We start from the raw sequence: 18210 nt of genomic DNA, 5'->3' as shown, positions 1-18210 counted from the left end.
CCGAGGGAGTGACACGGCCCACATCCCGAAAAGGAGGGCGGGTTTGCTAGACGGCATTTTACATTCGTAAGTAGAGGTGCAAACTGCAACTAAAAAGCAAGCCGTCCTACGCACAGTGCTTCGGCCAGGGCCGAAAGGCCATACGCCTACACGTTCTTCCGCGATAACGCACTTTTGAGTTCAAACTTGCCGAGAAAAGCTACCTTCCTATCATCAAATCTAAGTCAGTTTGTCAAGCCGATGTTGCTAACGCGCTCCCAACCGCCAGCAGGTGACACAGGCCCGACACGCCGCGACCGGTTCACACACCTCAGCTCCACGCGCGACACCGCACCCCAACAAGACGTGCATGCATACTACAGATAAGCTCGCTGCGCCCAAGGCGCGCCCTCTCCAGCCGCAGCCCTACGTGGCCGGCACCTACACGCCTCACTCCACGCCGCCCGCTGCAACAGCCGCTGGGCCCGACCGACACATGGTGACGCCAGTGCCCTGGCCTCGTCGCCAGCAGCCCTACCTCCTGAAGGTTTCTCGCCCAGCCTCCTCTCCCACACCTCCAGCTCCTCCTGCTGCCTTCATTGCCGGCTTGACGCTGCTGCTTTCGGCTCTCGGGCGTCTTCCTCCGGGCCTCCTCCCTCCGGCCCTTTACCTGTCGATCTCGCCGAACACCACATCCAGGGTGCCGATGATGGTCACCACGTCCGCCAGCATGGCGCCGCGGCTGATGACGTCCGTCATCTGCAAAAAACGGCAAACAGCAAAACGCAAAACGAGCGTGGGTACAGCTGCGCGTGCGGTGTGTTCAAAGCAAATGCCTGTACCACACCACGACACTCGCCCTGACCCCAAAACATGCCAGCCGTTGCCTGCCTCGTTCCCACGCCGGAGCTGCACACCGCACGCCCCCGCCCCGATTCCAACCTTCCAACCCACACACGCCTGCTGCCCTACCCCCCCTTCTTTCCCGCCTCCGCCCGCAACACCCAGCCCCCAGGCCCCTGAAAACCCTACCGACCTGCAGGTGCGCGTAGCCGGGCGAGCGGATCTTGCAGCGGTAGGGCCGGTTGCCGCCGCGCGACACCAGGTACACGCCGAACTCGCCCTTGGGCGCCTCCACGGCGCGGTAGGTCTCGCCGGCGGGCACGTGGAAGCCCTGCGCGCGGGTGCAGCGGGGTTGCAAAGATTGGGGTTGCAAAGATGGGGCTGCAAAGATTGGGGTTGCAAAGATGGGACAGAGAAGTGTAGCGAAGTAGACAGAGCAGGCGTCGGGGCGCGGGGGTAAGACGCGGCGAGCGGGGTTGAGCAACGGCGTGTGGGAGTGCGGGTTGGGCAGTTGGGGTCCGGGTTGGGCGCGCGCGCGCTAGACGGTGCCCGTGGCCGCATTATTTGCGGGGCCGGCTGTCCTTGCCGCCCACATCCCGTCCGTCATCGCCGTGCGCGCTCGGGCGTCGCCCCGGTCTCGGCAATCCACCAGTTGCCTCGCGCTCACCTCGGTGTAGAGCTTGAAGTGGTGGATGAGCGCCTCCATGGACTGCTTCATGGTGGAGCGGCTGGGCGGGCACACCTGGCGCAGCAGGAGGTGGGGTTACATTCATGATTAGTTAAGGAAGTGGTGGGGGCGGGTGCGGGGGGTTTGCACATGACGTGTCAGAGCACCAGTAGGAGAAAGTGGGGGCGGTCATGCTGGTGGTGGCGGTGGTGGTGGGTGTAAAGTGGTTGTTTTTTCAGGGCAGCGATATGACGGGAGCACAGCCGATGAGCAAACGCACGGGGTACACAACGTGGGCATGCGCGATGGTACAGTCGCATGAGTCCCAAGTGTCAATCAGCTTGACTCACCTTGCCGTCGGGGCTCTTGTACAGGCCGTCGGGCATCTCGTTGAGGCACTGGTAGATGATGCGCAGCGACTCGCGCATCTCCTGCAGCCGCACCTGCGAGGGGGCAAGAGGGGTTGCAAGGATTGGTACACAGAAGTGTAGCGAAGTAGACAGCAGGCGGGGTGGGCGGGAGGCGTAGGCACAGGCGAGGCGTATATTTCGTGATCACAGCGTGAGGCGGTGCGTTGGTGTGACACAATATGCGTTGCGTGAATCGCCAGCTGGCCCCCACGGCTGGCCCCGCATCTCCCCAACGAACGCTCTTGTCATACCGCAGTGGCTGGCTGACCGCACACACAGACCATGTCTGCCAACCAATGCCCCCGCCCTTCTCACCAGGTAGCGGTCGTAGCAGTCGCCGTGGCCGGCGATGGGCACGTTGAACTGCATCTTGCCGTACGCATCGTACGGCTGCGTCTTGCGCAGGTCCCAGTCAATGCCAGAGGCGCGCAGGATGGGGCCGGAGCAGCCCCAGTCCCAGGCCTGAAGAGGACGCAGCGGGAGAATGTGTGGGATGAGTGGGCAGCAGCCTTGCAATCAGAAACCACCCAACAGCGTACACGCCTGCCCATACACGCGACGAAGACAGCCAAGGCAAAACAAGACAAAACCCCAAAAGCGCCAGCTGGTAACCCCTCCCCCCTTTTGGGATCAGAATACCGGTAAACTAAACTACCCCCCCCCCCCCGCCCTGCTGTTTACCTTGCACCACACTTCTCTGTACCATCTTTGCAACCCCTCCCCCCCCCACACACACACACCGCCGGGACCCACCATCTGCGCGGTGATGGTGCCCACGTCCACGGTGCGCTCCTTCCAGATGCGGTTGCCCGTCAGCAGCTCCTCCATCTCGTCCAGCCGGCTGGCGAACTGGCGCGCCCAGTCGTACACGTCGCGCAGCAGGCCAATGGGCAGGTCCTGGCTCACGCCGCCCACGCGGAAGTAGGCCGCGTGCATGCGCGCGCCTGGGGGGTTGCAAGGATGGTTGGAACAGTGGTACAGGGTGAGGGCGGCGGCGGCAGCGTGGGAGAGTGGGGCCGGGAACGGGCGTGTTTGGTTGGTTAGTTGAGATGAGGCAATACCACAAGGAATATTAAGCGTGTGCGGACGCCTGGGTGAGATGGGCGGCCCAGGCATGAAGACGGGTGGCAGACGGCGACCCAGATCGCCACCTACGCCGACCGATTCAGACCGCCACCTACGTGTCAACGGCTCGCGAGGCCGGCCGCTGACGTTTGCCCCACTCACCGGACACGCGCTCGTAGAACTCGAACAGCTTCTCGCGCTCCTCGAAGGCCCACAGGAAGGGCGTCAGCGCGCCCACGTCCATGGAGTGGCAGGTGATGGCCAGCAGGTGGTTCAGCACGCGCGTGATCTCGCTGCGCGGGGTGGGGAGGCGGGCGGGTTGCGGTGTTCACTAGCAGGCCAAGGCGGCAGCAGGCGACCCTTCGTCGAACACGGCACGGCACCCCGCTGCTGGACTGACACACCTGCAAACACACATCCCCCAGCCCCTGCAATCAGCCCTTACACACGAAGCCACCACCCCACCCCCCACCAACCACCAGCCACCACCGCCGCCACCTCACCTGAACAGCACGCGGATGTACTGGCCGCGCAGGGGCACGGACACGTTGAGCAGCTGCTCGATGGCCAGCACGTACGAGTGCTCCATGCACATCATGGACACGTAGTCCAGCCGGTCAAAGTAGGGCAGGCCCTGAGGAGGCCGGGGTAGGAACACCGGGCGAAAGGGGCGGACATACCGTATGTTGGCATGCGGTCAAACCGGGGAGGCCGCGGCGCTCATAGAAACCGACAGCATACAGCGCATACTTGGTCCGGCCGCACAACAGTGGGGGCGCCGTAGGGACGATGCTGACAAGGGAGTTGAGGCCAAGGGTAAGGGTTGGCGCTTCCACATGCCTATGCCCTGCCCGCCCTCATCCTTCCTCCTCTGCTCTCTCTCCCCCATCCCTGGCGCCACGCCCTTCCCCACCCCCACCACCGCAACCGCAACCACCACCACCGTTCCGCTTTGGCCTGCATGGTGAAATCACCCCCCATTTGGGATTGGTGTAAACTACCCCCCCCCCCCACACACACACACACATAACGCACACCTGCAGGTAAGTCTTGTACTCCAGCAACTTCTCGGTACCGCGGTGCAGCAGGCCGATGTGAGGGTCTGCGCAGGGATAGGGCAGCGGGGCGGACACACGGCCGACATCACGTCACTGCCAAGATGCAAAACCCTTCTTGCCGCCCATGTCCACGCCCGCGCCCTAACCCCCAGGCGCGCTGGAGCCGCGCGGATCAGCGGACTAGCATCAGGTAGCTAGGCGCCGCTGAGGCCTCGCTAAGCTGCAGCCATGTGGCGATGCCCGCTGTTTCCCTGTGGTCGGTGCCCTGCAGAAGGCGCGAGCCACGCCGCACAGGGGCGCACGCAGCGTGGCAGGGCGCTGGCTCGCAAAGCGGCTGCGCCACGATGCCGGCCACTGATGTGCCCACCAGTTTGCGGAAACAGGCCTAAGACCTCCACGGGGACCGCCCCCCCCCCCCCCCGTGACGTGCATGCGTAACGAGGCGCCGGGGCAGCTTCCACGTGTACGGCGCGCAACACCCTCGTCCCCCCCCCCCCCAGCATCCTCCGCCCCGTCCTCCTCGCACTGCCCTTGCCGCTCTCACCCGCGCGCATGATAATCTCGCCCTGCATCTCCAGCACCAGGCGCAGCACGCCGTGCGCGGCGGGGTGCTGGGGGCCGAAGTTCAGCGTGAAGTTGTTCACCTTCGCCGGAGTGAGCGCCTCAGCGGTGGCGCTGCGGGCCGCCTGGAGCGACCACGGCATCGCCGACAGCGGCGCAATCTTAGCATCCTTGGCGTCCACGCTGCGCGGAAACGGCAAGGGGCGCGTCATGCAGCTGCCCTCCGCGAAGGTCTGCGACCCGAGAAATGCGATGCACACCTGGTCCGCAGACCCCGCTCCGTCTGCGCCAGCAGGCCCTGGAGGGCAAATGAAGAAGCTCCAGCCTGGTTGGCAACCTCCTGGCTCGCCGAGCCTGCGCAGAGTGTCCCGATGAGCCGTGAGCAAGAGGGGGCGTGGCCACGTCTCCTTCCGAGTCCGTCCACGACATTGCGTTTCTCACCAGCGCGCCAGAGGCCGCGCAGGCAGGTCACGGCCTGGCGCCTCATGTTTTCTGCCCGCTCCCAAGCCCGCACGCAAAGCTAGAACGCTCCCTAAACACAGAGCCCGCAGGCGGGCACACGTTCAAGTTTGGTGGAAAAGCGCTAATTTATTGCACAATCGTGGGCGAGAAAGCGGGAATCCGCGAGACCGCATGGAGTTTGGCGCATGCCCCGCTTCAAGCTCCCTGGCCCAACCAAATTGCCTGTGCCCACGAAGTCTGTTTTGCACACATCAGTCAATTTGACGTAAGATAGGACTGCAGCGAGAACTTGACGACGTCTACCACCGTCCTTGTGATACACGTAAACACGCTCTCAGTTACGATTGCGTTCTGATTTGTGAACATCAGTAGTCTTACTTACACGTCGAACTTAAGAACCACACTCTCTCCAAAGTTTTGGGAGTCTTGTGCAACGATGCAGTCTCTTGCCCAGCGCGCTAGCCACGCCGTGCGTCCCATGGGGCCGCGGCGCTTGCAAGCTCGGCGTGTGGTGCCACGGGTGAGGGCGGAGCCGCGTAGGGAGCAAGTCAGACTATACTGGGTCGTGCCTGATGGCTGAACGGCTACACGTGGCCGGACTGCGAGTGGCTTGCAGGCTGCCTCCACGGAGCTGTCCTTGAGCACGGTGAAGGACGTGATGAGCTCGGGGACGCTATACTCGGTCTCGCCAGAGGACACGGTGCGTGTAGTAAACGGGGTATGTGGATGGGTATGCTGGGTGGGGTGGGGGGGGGGTGGAAGTGAGTCTGGGTATGATAGGGTGGCTGGCCAGGCTGGGTGGCTGGTCCCAGTTGAGCACGGGCTGTCGGGAGCCGCACTACAATGCCACTTTGCAAAGAAGCGATTCCGATGAAGTCGGTCTTGGTCTCTGGCTCTCTGCCAGTATTGCGTCGAGCCCGGAAGCCGTAGGCGGCAGATGAAGCCCTGCTGGCAACGATGTGGTTGGTAGGGTGCGCCACGAGACAGAGAGCCTGCAGTCTGTAGTGCTGCCACTGGCTACTGTGCTGTGCTGCCAGCCAGGCAGGCACCAATGCGGTGCCCACTGCTGCTCTGATATCCGCAGGTGGACGCGGCCCTTGAGATTCTCGTGAACAATCGCATTACGGGTGCGTCGGGAAGTGATTCCAGAAAGCCTGGGAAACATGCGGAAGGCAATGGGGAGGACGGAGACTAGGGCAGGAAGCGGTGGAGCCGGTGTCCTTGGGGACCTAACGTAGTTGTCATGGGCGGATCTCAGGGGTACAAAAGTTTTGGACAGTTGCCCCACAGCCGTACGCAAAGTAAAGTTCTGTTGCCAGTCTTGCCATTCACATCAGTCACGTGTCCTTGCTGGCATCGCTGCCTGCAGGCCTACCCGTGCTGGACACGGAGGGTCGCGTGGTGAGTACCGTAATTGTTTTTGGTGTGGTTATCCTGGGTTTACTACAGCATACACTGTCGGGTTGGAGCAGCTACAGCGTCGTGGCTCCGTGGCTGGTTGAGCGGGTGGCAGTGGGGTCAATAATGGGTGGGAGTGTCGGATGGAGCAAGACAGGTTACATGGCACTGCCAATGCGGGTCGCGCGCGGCAGCGGCCTTCGCGTCTACCCTCAGACAGCGCCCCTCGTCCACACCGCATTGACATCCGCAGCCACACCTATGCCTGCCTCGTTCCGGCCATCACACACACGCACACACACACACACACACACACACACACACACACACACACACACGCACACACACACACACACACATCTCCGCAACATCGTCTAAGTAGCCCTGAAGCTACACCGTCTAACTGCCTGAAACCCATCTGCAGGTGGGCGTGGTGTCGGACTTTGACTTGCTGGCGCTAGACGCGGTGGGCCGCGTAAATGACGACAACATGCTCTTCCCCAGCGCCGAGCAGAGCTGGCAGGTGGGAGGAAGGAAGGAAGGTGCTGCGGGGAGGAAGGTGCTGGCGGGTTGGGCGGCTGGACGGCAATGGGGAGGATCTACACTCCAGCTGGAGCTGTGCTGGCGAGTGCGACAGGGAAGGCTGCAGCGGTGGCGGGTGGGCCAGCGCAGGGGCACCCCTATCCGCGACGCCGTGTCCCTGCGCGCACACGCACTTTCTGATACATCGCGCACACGCGCAAAAACACACATACCGGCATACGTTATGGGCCTGCAGGCGTTCAAGGAGGTGAAGAAGATGCTGGCCAAGACCGCCGGCAAGAAGTAAGTGCCGTGGGGCGGGGCGGCGGTGGCCTCCATCGTTTTCGTCCTGGGCAATCAAAGTGGCAAGTTGGCCGCCAGAAGCAGTCTGCACCGGCCTTTTCGTGCAGTCGCATGCGCTGGTGCGGCTGTGGGTCGGGGTGCCAGTGTGCCACGCGCACAGCTAACGCATGCGCGTGTCGCCAAGCCAACCGACACGTGCCACCACCCACCGCAACTAACACCAACCGCCAGCTTGGTCACCCTCTCTCGCTCCTCCATCGCCCTCTCTCCTCCACTAACCCCGCTCCCCGTTCACACCGCTCCACCACCCCACCACGCCTTGCAACGCCGTATGTGTTTGCTTGCTGTCGCCTGATTCCCCTGCTTGTATCTTGTTCCCAATGTGTTTGAACCTTGCAAACCCCACCACCACCACCGCCCCGCAGGATCAAGGACGTCATGACGCCCAAGCCCATCACCGTGCGCCCCGAGACCAACCTCAACGACGCCACCAGGTGGGGGGGGGGGGGGGGTTGTAGATACCAGCCCAAACAAAACCAAACCCAATGCAGTAGAGGGGGGACGGCCCTGACGCAGGCGCACGCGAGAAGCCCCCCGGCCCGGGAGCAAACCGAAGCCACGCGAGGGACACTAGGGACACATGATACAGGGAAATGGACATTATGCACATCGCACACGGGGCATGCACAGCGCGCACACGAGGTTGCAGATGCGCGCTCGCCCCCTAATGCAGATGTGCGGCCAATGACGGGCACCTTCTCTTCGCATGTGTCGTCATGCGCTCCGCCTCTAACGCCACCCCCCCTCGTTCACGTCGCCCCCAACCCTAAATAATACATCGCAGCATCCTGATCAGCAAGAAGATCCGGAGGCTGCCAGTGGTGGACGAGCACGGCAAGCTGGTGGGGCTGATCAGCCGCGGCAACATCGTCAAGGCAGCGCTAGCGGCGCGCAAGGCCGCTGCCGCCTCCTCCAACTAGAGGGCGCAAGGCCGCTGCCGCCTCCTCCAACTAGAGGGCGCAAGGCCGCTGCCGCCGCCTCCACCAGAGGGCGCAAGGCCGCTGCCGCCTCCTCCAACTTGAGGGCGCAAAGCCACTGCCGCCGCTTGTCCTACGAGGCGCCGGCTGGGGACCCTGGGGCGTCGTTGCTCCGCGGCGGCGTCTCGTCGTGGACTGCAGTCGTCCACAGCGGCGTTGGACAACGCCCGGTAAGGGCCCCAGCTCAGGGGCACCACCTTGGCGTAACGTCCGGCGTTGGCGAGGCGACGAGGGAAGCGGACGAATGCAGGCTTGATTCGTATGGAGCGGGGCGCGCGAGGCTTGTCGTTGTGTGCGCACCCGGTTGCCGATTCTGCGGGTTGGTGCAAGCGATTGTCGCGAGCGTGAGACGGGTGAGCGCGCGAGGGAGAGTGCACTGGGAGCGTGAGCGGTGAGACGAGGGGAAGAGTGTTGAAGCATCCTAAGTTTTGGGGGTGGTCTGCGGGTCCTCGGTTGGCATCCGGGATGTCAGCGGCGCTGGTTGTTTGTGGCACTGATGTTACGGTACTGCTGTGGGGGCTGCTGGCTGTTGCATGGTGCGGCCATTTCAATATGCTGATGTTTTTAATACAATTTTGTTGCCAGTTGGACTTTCACGTGGCACACTTGCACATGGTTGCACCGCTGGAAAGAGGTTAGAAATGGACGTGGAAGCCTGCCTGGGCCTGCAGCAATGTTTGAAGCCACCCCTCGCGCGTCCGCATCCGATGAAGCAGTGAAGTGGGCGGATCTGCGCGGATGAAATGCCAAGCCCTCAGAGGTCCTCTGCTACATCAACGGACGCAACGGAGGCAACTACAGCTCCCTCAGGCGCACTACTGCCAGCTGCTACCTCATTGCGCTACCTTGATAACCCACGTCAGCTGCCGCCGCGCTACCCGAGCGTCCCAGTCCCTTCGCGCGTGCTAGCTCCAGTACGCCATCATCATCCGGTACACTCCAGACCATGTAGGTCTGTGCGTGGCTGATTAATGCATGCCGTTCTACGGACACCCGCCCAATGCTGCAAACCAGGGGTGCTGCAAAACCACGACAACACACTCGTTCACTCCACGTACGGCGGGTGCACCCTTGCAGCCTGATGATACCCTGCCCGTTCACCTGGTGCTTCGATAAGGTACAACCTGTACACCCACAGCATATACAGGCACCGCTCTTGCATGCCTACCCTGGCCTAACGCGACAGCCCTGAATGAACCTTCCAACCCTGCACTAAGAAATGCACCTTCCAAACCTGCACTAAGGGCCCCATGAGTTGAATGCGTCGCAGCTAGCTAATGCGGTTGCACACCAGCCAGGTGCCCAGCGCCCGTTAGCGGTGGCCGCGCTCAGGCCCATCACCACGTCCACACGCTCCAGGCTCTGGCGGAAGCCCTGACGAGCGAGCACGCTGCTGCAGCTGTTGCTGCACCCCAACAGCGGCCGCGGCCTGCGGCACAGGTGCCTCGGGGTCATTGCTACCAAGCGCTCTCGTCGCCCGTCGTTCCGTCGTTCATATCAGCATAGCTAGTGGGAGCAAATGCTGCCGCTGCTGCTTAAGATTGCTGCTATTGCCTTGCTTGCTGCCACGGCTGCGGCCGCGGATGCGGCGTTTCCCCCAGGGCTGACCCATTCCCGCTCCCCTGCACGCACTGGTACACCGCGCCCTCAGCCCCCGCCGTCCCACGATGCAAGCGTGCAAGGCTGTGGGCCGTTGCTGCCCCTCACCGCCCACAAGTCCACACACACACACCTCCCCAGGATGCGTCGGCAGCGCCGCAGTAGTGCGCCCCCGCTCAACAGCTGTGAGTCCGTGACGGGGCAGGGACAAGCCCCCACAACTGCAGGACGAGTGTTACATACATGCGGACGAGTGTTACATACATGCTCTCGACGATGCTTCGAGGAAGCGAATGCGCACGATGCCAGAAGAGGCTCAAAGCATCCAGTGCGTGCGTCTGTGGTAACAACGAACGTGGCGACAAGCACAACCCACTCCGGTCAACCAAGCCACCGCCACTTTTCATGTGCACCCCTTTCCCCTCCCTAGCTCCCTTGCGCCTGACCAGACCATGCCCCGGGCAGTTCTGTTGGCACCCACGACAGACCGCCACAACAAAACACACGTGTCGGCACGGCACCTGCCTGCACGACACTTGATCCCCGGCTGCAACGAACTCGCCGGTCGCCACACAACGCTCCGTCACGCAATAGTAAGACCGGGAAACCCTCAGATGTATATTGTTCTCCAGATTCTTTGCTGCTCGGGCAAGTCCCGAGGCGTTTATGCAGCCAGGCAAAAAGTAACACACAACACAAACACACGCACACCAAACCACGGTTCTTCCACACACGCCCAGGAAGCTTTCCCCGCATTTCCTGTAAACCCACAGCCACCCTGGGGCTTATTCTATGGGCATCAGACTCAGACGCTACAGCTCCGCATCACTCCGCATCACTCGAGCTGTTGCATGCTTATGAGAAGGCGAAACCAAACATACAACCCTGCCTAGTCGGGGCAGTAGCACGCATGTGTCCGCGCTAGCGGCCGCATCGTGCCGTACCTGCCAGCAGGTGCCTTCGCGAAACTTCAGTCCTTCAGCCCCAGACGCAATGCCTCATCAATTCTTCTAGGCAACTGCAGTTGCCCACACGCATCCCCTCGTAAAGCGGGTGCGTGCCTTATGGTTGTCAGTGTTGCACCCAGCAAGAACCAAAAACCCAAAACCCCAACTCCAGAGTCAACAACGTCTGCAAACAAGTGCAGCGCAACATTTGTTTTTCCAACAAACTCGGCAGTGCGTGCCGGGCTTATTCACGAAAACGGAAACCTTGTCATCAAACGGGAGCGCGACATAATCACATCCGGGACGCCGATGCCATAGGCATCCATCGCCACGTCTGCCCTGCCAGGCTCCGTGACCCCCCTACTTCGTAGTGACCAGCTGTCCTGGTTTGACGACCAGGGTGCCCAAAACGTCATGTTTGTTTGATATGACAACTTGCATGACCTTATGCGTCCTTTGCGCCAGCGGCCGCCGCCGCCAACCTTCATGTCCGCAGTTAACTTGGGCTTCCAAGTGCTCTCAGCCCACCTGAGCAAGCTATGAGGCGCACTCTGCGCCTCCGCCCTCCTCCTCCTCCTCCTCATCCCGCAGCAGCTGCAGCTGCTACTGCTGCTCTTCCCTCACGTGCGCCTCTCGGTGCCCGCCCCGCTCACACGCGCTGCTCCTCAGTGCCAGCCGTTGACGTGCTCGGCGATGCGGTTGTTCACCTTGGCGGTGTTGATGTAGGCGCGCAGCGCGTCCACCTGGGCGGCGGAGCCTGCGCCACGTGCGGCGGTGGGTGAGCAGTTTGTTGGTGGGGTTGAGTTTGGTACGAGCAGAGGATTTGGTCGGCTTTGATGTGAATTGCGAGTGTGGGCAATGCGATGAGCAGAAAGGCACTGTGGCCCGCCTTCATCGCCTCCATCAAACAGGCCCAAAACCCAAACCCCCAAACCCGTTACGCCGAACCCTCCAACCAGCCCAAGACTCACTGCGGCCGTCCTCCTTCGCCTCGGAGGTGAGCGTGACGCCGTTGAGGGACACGCGGCCGTCCAGTGTGGCGGACACCACGTTGAGGTTGCCCACGCCCGCGCCCACCTCCGCCACCGCCGCCGCCGCGGCCGCCTCCGCCGCCGCCACGTAGGTGGCGCCGTGGGACTCGAAGTCGGCCTGGTCACACTCGAAGTCGCCTGGCGCGTGTTTGAGAGGGAGAGAGAGCGCAGGGAAGGAAACAAGAGTCAGTGTATGCGTGCGCGCGTGTGTGTGTGTGCGCGCGCGTGTGTGAGGGAATGGAGTGGGCTGGGCAGTGACGGGCACGCGACCATCCGACTTGAAGGCCAGGTCGGGGCACACACGGAGGGGCACAGAGGGCACCGCGCAACGCGTCCGGCTGAGCCACAACCCGCCCGCCACTGGGCACACCCAAATACAGCAACCACCTAATCACGAGCCGCGACAAGCGCGCACACGGCAAGACCAGCACGACAACCAAATGACGACTCACCGTTTCCTGAGATGGGTCCCACCAGCTTCTTAATCTGGCCGTCCTTCAGGCTGTAGACCTGCGGGGATGGGTTACATTCATGATTAGTGAAGGAAGTGGTAGAGTGGTCTTGGGAGGGTATGCGAACGTGGCGCACGTGCGGATAGGCTTCAGGAGCGCGGGGCCACAGACCACTTGGCCCCGTGCTTTGGTCTTACTCCCGCCTTTTGCATGGGCGGGCATCCTCCGTCCATCCCTCCCCCAGAACCCATCCCGAACCCCTCCCCCCCCTCCCGCCCCTGATCCCCTGCCCCCCCCCCCTGGTGACGTACATTAGCTCGCAGATGCGGCTGCAGCTTCCCCTTGCAGAGCTACTGTTTCCTTATTGGATATGTTCAGAGTTAACCCCCTGGCCCCCCCGATCCCCCGCCCCCCCTCACCACGCCGTACAGGTGCAGCTCCTGTCCCCGGTCCCACGCCGCCTGCACCACGGGGCTGGTGGCCACGTGGAACGCCTGGCGCAGCACGTTGAGCTCACACAGCCGGTCCACCTGCACGGTATGCAAGAGAGAGGGAGAGTGTGTGTGTGTTAAAGAGCGCAAGGAACGGTATAAGCAAGAGAGAGAGAATGTGTGTGTGTGTGTGTGTTGGTGCCCACACCCCCAGCCCCTCCCAGTACCAAACCCCCCACCTGCGCCTGGTGGTCATCCAGCTGCATCAGCTCCGCACGGTGCTGGTTGCGGCACTCGCGGATGTCTGAGGGTGGGGTGATAGGAATGTGTGTGGGAATGTGCGTGTGCATGTTTGTTTGTTAGGGGAATGACGCCCTCGAGTCCCTGGTTTAACTACTGGGCAACGGTGAGACCCCCCAACACGAAAACCCTGCTTGCGTCAGTGTCACATAGTGTCATTCGCAGTGTCCGGCCTTTCCTGTTTTCCTAACTCACACCCTAACCCCCACCCCCACCTGCAACCACCCAACCACCCACCCACCCGAGATCCAGCAGTTGACCAGGTTGGTTGTCTTGCTGGGCAGCTTGAGGGCGGCCTTGACGGCGCCGCAGCCGTAGTGCCCGCACACGATCACGTTCTTCACCTGAAATGGAGGTACGGGAGGAAGTGCGGGATGAAAGTATGGAAGGGAGCACGGCATGAGAGGCAATACGGGACATAGGGGCAGGGTGGGCAGGCAGGCGCAGGCCGGCAACACACGTGCGTGCCCCGGGCGTGCCCCGTGGGCCGTGGCCAGTCCGGTGGCTTCGACCCCTCTTTGTCTTCATTGCCCACGCCCGTCTGTATCATGGACGGCTACCGTTTCCTGTTTCGCTTCCACCCCACCCCCGCCTCCGCTGGTTTCTTTTGCTGGGAAAGGTAAAAAAACACCCCTGAAAACACACACACGCTGCACCGCCTTGTTCAACCCCCCCTTGCCTACCGTCTACCATTTCCTTAACAAGTCAGGATCGTTACCCCCGAGCCCCCACCTTGAGCTCCTTGACCGAGTACTCCAGGCAGCTCATCACGTTGAGGTCGGTGTGGGTGGCCTGGTTGCCCACATTGCGCTGCACAAACACCTCGCCGGGCTGCAGGCCCAGGATCTGGTTGGCCTGTGGGGTTGAATTTGGGGTTGGGGTTACATTCATGATTATTATTCATGATTATTTGAAGTGAAGGCATAGCCAGTGGGGTGCGGGTCGGGGTGCGGTGATGGATGCGACACTACAAAGACGGGAAACGGACAGTCAAGTCAGCAAGTCCCGACAGCAGCAAAAGGGTGGCGAGGCGGCCGGTGGTGCTGGGCAGCGGCGTGTTGCCCGCACTGGGTACGGTACATCCGCACGGCGCCACAGCGCCCTCCGACTCCGCCGCGTTGCACCACCCAATGCCCCCGCTGGTCTTCCGTGTCGCAGGCGAATAGCAGTGCTGCGTCGCGCCAGTGGGGCCCGCGTGTGTGTTGGGGCCCGCGCGCTATGCCTAGAGCTCGACCGGGGCGGCGCCCGTCTCGCGGCAGCTACCTTGCCCACACCCCCGCCCAGACGGCCTACGGTGAGCGCCAGGTTCAGCAGCCCTCTCTGCGCACGCTGGGTTGGGCTCTTGTAGCCTCCACTGCCCACTGCCCTCCATCCTCTCCATCCCCACCACCAATCCACCACCACCAGCACCACGCACCCACCGGCACGCGGGAGTCGCTGCAGCCAATCCACAGGTACTCGGGGTTCTGCTGCTCACAAAGCCGCTCGAAGAACTTGGGGTCCGCGGCCAGGCGCGCCTTGCACCACTCCCTGTGAGGTTGGGCGTGTGTGTGTGTGTGTGTGTGTGTGTGTGTGTGTGTGTGTGTGTGTGTGTGTGTGTACCGTATGTCTTTGTGTAGGGCAGGGATGGGGATGAGTTGGATGGGTTGGGATTCTTGGGAATGGTTGGAGGCGGCCGTGGATGGTAGGCCGGTGGAATTACTGCTTGAGAAGGTGTTGGTCTGTGAGTTTGGGGCAGAGCTGTGAGGTCGGTGGGTGCGCCATATACGGTAGTTCGTGGCAGACCGCCTGGCTGGCCGGGGCGGACTGCAAAACAAGCGACTCCGCGGGCCCCTTTTGCACTTCAATACAACTAGTACGTAGCGAAGCGGGTTGCTGGCGCAGGTAAGGTGGTTGGCGAGGGGGCACACGTCCCACCGGTTGGCTACAGCCGTGCAGGGTCCGCGCGCGTGTCGAAATAGGTTCAGGAACGCACAGGTCCGCATGCAGGGCCGGGCGCCGTGCCACGGCCGTAGCCCCTGAGACCCCCCCCCCCGCAAAACAGCCCCGCTTGCTACCAAGCTGACGCCATGTGACTGTGTACTGCTACAGTGGAGGGAGGCAGCTGCCATGCGCTGTCGCGGCGGCTTGGGAAGCAGTGCCAGCCGGCAGCCGTCGAGGCCAGCAGGGCAGCAGGGCGTGACCAACTTAACCGGTCACGGTGCGAAGAACGCGAGCGCGTCAACCGCGCACCTGTTATTCTGGAGCAGCTTTGAGAAGTGGTCACGCTCTCCCAGCACGCCCGCTCCACCTGATGAGCTGCTCGTGGGCGATGAGTTGCTCAGCTCCTGCGAGCCACCGCCGCTGACGGCGACATCCTCAGACGACGGTGCCATCTTAGCTCTGCCTTAATCCGTAGATAATCCGACGATTTAGCAAGTTTGGTAAGCGCGAGGGGCGGAATCGCGCGCTCGACGTGAGTTGACCGAAGGTTAGTTTATGATGCTTATGGTTTGGAGCTTGAAAGCTGCTGGCCACTGCAAAGTCACCGCTGAAAGCGGGAGACGAGAAGTCAAGCACAAGAGCCCTAAACCGTGCAACAAGCTCTATTTAATCAGACAGACTAATAACGTGCAAGTTCGACTTGTTGTACCTCGCTCTGTATGCCAAGGGCTGAAGATTGAGCAGGCAGAAAAAACTGTATGACGGAGCGGCGTCGGGCAGGACTCTGATATGCCAGCGCAATTAAAAACAGAATCTACTGGAGCCTGACTTCTGTTACACCTGCCTCGCTTTAACCCTGGTACCAAAACGGGCGTTGGAGGTTTTGGTTCTGCCCCTTCCTGACTTGACAGGGCGCTTCGGGGCGCGAACTCTCTCTCCCTGCGTGCTCGCCACTTCTAAAACCCCCACCTTCTATGAATATAACTAGGATTGTGCCGGGCGCTCGATGTGCACGATCGTGCGCATGCCGAAGGGGCCGCTGACAGACACCCCGCTTCTGGCACGTCCCCGACAGCCAGCGAGGGCCAGCGCACAACCGCGCAACACCCCTCTCCTCACACATCGTCGAAACAATCGTTATGCAAGACATTACAGATCAAGCAACACCCATTGTCCCTGCTAAATCCCTTCTTCCAGCACACAGAGCCTTGACGGTCACAGTCCCAACGACAGCTACCCTCATGCCTATTTCCTTTCCGTTGTCACACATTGCTTTAACAAGCTATACTCGCCGGCGGACCTTGCCAGGCGACGGGTGCTCATGTTGCGGCTGTGGCTTTCGCTTCTTTGCCTGCGTCGCGGCCACCGCCACCGTCGCCACCTGCGGCTGTCGCGGCTGCGTCGCCCGCGCCAGCGCATTCAGGTTCAGGCCCGAGCTGCTACCCGGCGCTATCTTGCCGTCCCGAGGCACAGCAGCCCGCACAACCGCAGCAGAAGGGCCTGCAGCCGCCGATGTGCCCTCGCGATCCGCAGCTGATGCAGCGCGACTGGCCTGCTTATGCCTCTGCTTGTGCTTTTGCGGCTGCGTCTGTGCGCGCGCCTGGTGTCGCTCCTGCTTGGGCCGCCTCAGCTGCTGCTGGCCCCTGTCGCCCTCGTCATCCTCGTCCTCGGACCCGCCTCCCGCCGGCCAGCCCGCAGCCTGCATCGCCCTCAACGCCGCCGGCAGCCGTGCCTGCGCAGCCATTGCCGGCGTCGCCGCCGCCGCTGGGGCTCCCGCTGCTGCCGCCAACGGTCGTGGCAGCTTCTGCTTCTGCTGCTCCTGTCGTACAAGTTGTTTTGCGGATGATGTCGTGGATGGTGGCTTAACCGGCTGATGCGACTGCCGCTGTGCGCCAGCCGATCGCCCGCGGCCGCCGCGCGCTGCAGCCGGCCACTCCAGCGGTCGGCTGCCACGCCCTTCCTCCTCCTCCTCCTCCTCCTCCTCTTCCTCCTCGCTGCCCTCCGCGTCTTCCTCCTCCTCCTCATCCTCTTCATCGGAGCCGCCCCCGTCCCCTGCGCCCTCGCCGAGCAGCTGCCGCCGCAGCCGCCGCACCTCCGCCTCATCCATGGCCTCCTCTGAATCGTCCTGATCACCTTCTGCGTCGTCGCGCCCGTCGTACTCCTCGGCGTCCTCCTCGTCCACGTCCTCGTCCTCGCCCTCATCAGGGCCCCAGTCCTCGCCGTCCCCGACGCCCCAGCCCGGCAGCGCACAGGCACCCTCCTCCTGCTCCTCGTCGCCCCCCTCCTCCCACACAACCCCCGCCACCTCCTGCCGCCGTCCCTGCCTGGCTTCCTGCCTGCGCTCCTTCTGCCTGCGCCCGGGAGGCTCTGCTGAGCGCCGCGGCGGCGGCGGCGCCGGCGGGCCGAAGCGCGCGGCGTGCGCGGCCCACAGCGCGCGGTCCTTGAGCACGCGGCGGCGCAGTCGCGGCTGGTGCAGCAGGCGCGGCCACTGCGGCTCGATCACCGGCCGCAGGTCAAACATGCCCTGCACCAGGGGGCAGCGGAAGGGGTTAGCGGCAGGGGCAGCGGAAGGGGTTAGCGGCAGGGGCAGCGGAAGGGGTTAGCGGCAGGGGCAGCGGAAGCGAAAGCGGGTGGACAGGAGGGCGCAGCGTTGACCCGAGAGGGGGAGGCGGGCGGACAGGGGCGGCGGTTGCACAGGTAGATGACACGAGTGCCTCACGGTGCGAATGCACAATGCCTCACAGTGACGCACACACCCGCCACTCCCGAGTCCCAATTCCCATCCTCGCCGCGCCCAATCCTCCCTCCCAGCCCTCCCTCCCGCCCTCCCAGCCCTCCCAGCCCTCCCTGCCCTCCCAGCCCTCCCAGCCCTCCCAGCCCTCCCAGCCCTCCCAGCCCTCCCAGCCCTCCCTACCTCTCTACCTCCCAGCCCGCCCTCCCAGCCCTCCCAGCCCTCCCTGCCCTCCCAGCCCTCCCTGCCCTCCCAGCCCTCCCAGCCCTCCCAGCCCTCCCTGCCCTCCCTGCCCTCCCAGCCCTCCCAGCCCTCCCAGCCCTCCCAGCCCTCCCAGCCCTCCCAGCCCTCCCAGCCCTCCCAGCCCTCCCAGCCCTCCCAGCCCTCCCAGCCCTCCCAGCCCTCCCAGCCCTCCCAGACCTCCCAGCCCTCCCAGACCTCCCAGACCTCCCAGCCCTCCCAGACCTCCCAGACCTCCCAGACCTCCCAGA

At 63.1% G+C, this 18210-nt stretch overlaps 5 protein-coding genes across 5 annotated transcripts in view; 1 reads left to right on the top strand and 4 right to left on the bottom strand.

Moving 5' to 3' along the window:
* Positions 1–46: 46 nt before the first annotated feature.
* CHLRE_09g405850v5 (uncharacterized protein) lies at positions 47–5167 on the bottom strand. The gene is made up of 12 exons (XM_001697555.2): positions 5025–5167; positions 4844–4937; positions 4567–4766; positions 4002–4066; positions 3468–3598; positions 3127–3257; positions 2653–2843; positions 2215–2361; positions 1840–1932; positions 1490–1564; positions 1016–1153; positions 47–738 (listed from the first exon to the last, which is right to left on the bottom strand). Exons 1-12 carry the CDS (start codon positions 5068–5070, stop codon positions 646–648), a joined length of 1404 nt encoding a protein of 467 aa, XP_001697607.1. The 5' UTR covers positions 5071–5167; the 3' UTR covers positions 47–645.
* Positions 5168–5275: 108 nt separating this feature from the next.
* Positions 5276–9064, top strand: CHLRE_09g405800v5 (uncharacterized protein). Its single transcript, XM_001697619.2, has 8 exons — positions 5276–5565; positions 5662–5745; positions 6130–6172; positions 6415–6446; positions 6868–6966; positions 7222–7268; positions 7694–7762; positions 8113–9064. The coding sequence occupies exons 1-8, from the start codon at positions 5482–5484 to the stop codon at positions 8246–8248; spliced, it is 594 nt and encodes a 197-aa protein (XP_001697671.1). The 5' UTR covers positions 5276–5481; the 3' UTR covers positions 8249–9064.
* A 69-nt stretch (positions 9065–9133) lies between these two features.
* On the bottom strand, positions 9134–9845 carry CHLRE_09g405776v5 (uncharacterized protein). Its single transcript, XM_043066164.1, has one exon. The coding sequence runs from the start codon at positions 9758–9760 to the stop codon at positions 9545–9547; it is 216 nt and encodes a 71-aa protein (XP_042921460.1). The 5' UTR covers positions 9761–9845; the 3' UTR covers positions 9134–9544.
* Positions 9846–10127: 282 nt separating this feature from the next.
* Positions 10128–15755, bottom strand: CHLRE_09g405750v5 (uncharacterized protein). The gene is made up of 9 exons (XM_001697554.2): positions 15298–15755; positions 14487–14595; positions 13798–13920; positions 13307–13409; positions 13005–13069; positions 12754–12864; positions 12335–12392; positions 11823–12020; positions 10128–11608 (listed from the first exon to the last, which is right to left on the bottom strand). Exons 1-9 carry the CDS (start codon positions 15438–15440, stop codon positions 11517–11519), a joined length of 1002 nt encoding a protein of 333 aa, XP_001697606.1. The 5' UTR covers positions 15441–15755; the 3' UTR covers positions 10128–11516.
* Positions 15756–15810: 55 nt separating this feature from the next.
* Positions 15811–18210, bottom strand: part of CHLRE_09g405701v5 (uncharacterized protein) — a 5635-nt gene continuing 3235 nt past the window's right edge. Inside the window, exon 5 of the mRNA XM_043066163.1 lies at positions 15811–17512. Within this exon, the coding sequence (XP_042921459.1) occupies positions 16271–17512 (1242 nt within the window). The 3' untranslated portion in view covers positions 15811–16270. The remainder of the gene's footprint in view (positions 17513–18210) is intronic.

Source organism: Chlamydomonas reinhardtii, chromosome 9 (genome assembly GCF_000002595.2).
Source record: "Chlamydomonas reinhardtii strain CC-503 cw92 mt+ chromosome 9, whole genome shotgun sequence".
NCBI classification, from domain to species: domain Eukaryota; kingdom Viridiplantae; phylum Chlorophyta; class Chlorophyceae; order Chlamydomonadales; family Chlamydomonadaceae; genus Chlamydomonas; species Chlamydomonas reinhardtii.
This window is presented reverse-complemented; position numbering and strand designations above follow the sequence as displayed.

Excerpts from the sequence above, each read along its gene's own strand:
- CHLRE_09g405850v5 (XM_001697555.2), bottom strand. The coding sequence starts at position 5,070 with ATGAGGCGCCAGGCCGTGACCTGCCTGCGCGGCCTCTGGCGCGCTG. Across the intron at positions 3,599-4,001 it reads AGTACAAGACTTACCTGCAG|GGCCTGCCCTACTTTGACCG; the intron begins GTGTGCGTTATG and ends CGGCCTCCTCAG. Across the intron at positions 1,565-1,839 it reads ACAAGAGCCCCGACGGCAAG|GTGTGCCCGCCCAGCCGCTC; the intron begins GTGAGTCAAGCT and ends CTGCTGCGCCAG.
- CHLRE_09g405800v5 (XM_001697619.2), top strand. The coding sequence starts at position 5,482 with ATGCAGTCTCTTGCCCAGCGCGCTAGCCACGCCGTGCGTCCCATGGGG. Across the intron at positions 5,746-6,129 it reads CGGTCTCGCCAGAGGACACG|GTGGACGCGGCCCTTGAGAT; the intron begins GTGCGTGTAGTA and ends TGATATCCGCAG. Across the intron at positions 6,967-7,221 it reads GCGCCGAGCAGAGCTGGCAG|GCGTTCAAGGAGGTGAAGAA; the intron begins GTGGGAGGAAGG and ends ATGGGCCTGCAG.
- CHLRE_09g405776v5 (XM_043066164.1), bottom strand. The coding sequence starts at position 9,760 with ATGACCCCGAGGCACCTGTGCCGCAGGCCGCGGCCGCTGTTGGGGTGC.
- CHLRE_09g405750v5 (XM_001697554.2), bottom strand. The coding sequence starts at position 15,440 with ATGGCACCGTCGTCTGAGGATGTCGCCGTCAGCGGCGGTGGCTCGCAG. Across the intron at positions 12,865-13,004 it reads TGGATGACCACCAGGCGCAG|GTGGACCGGCTGTGTGAGCT; the intron begins GTGGGGGGTTTG and ends CATACCGTGCAG. Across the intron at positions 11,609-11,822 it reads GGCGAAGGAGGACGGCCGCA|GCTCCGCCGCCCAGGTGGAC; the intron begins GTGAGTCTTGGG and ends CACGTGGCGCAG.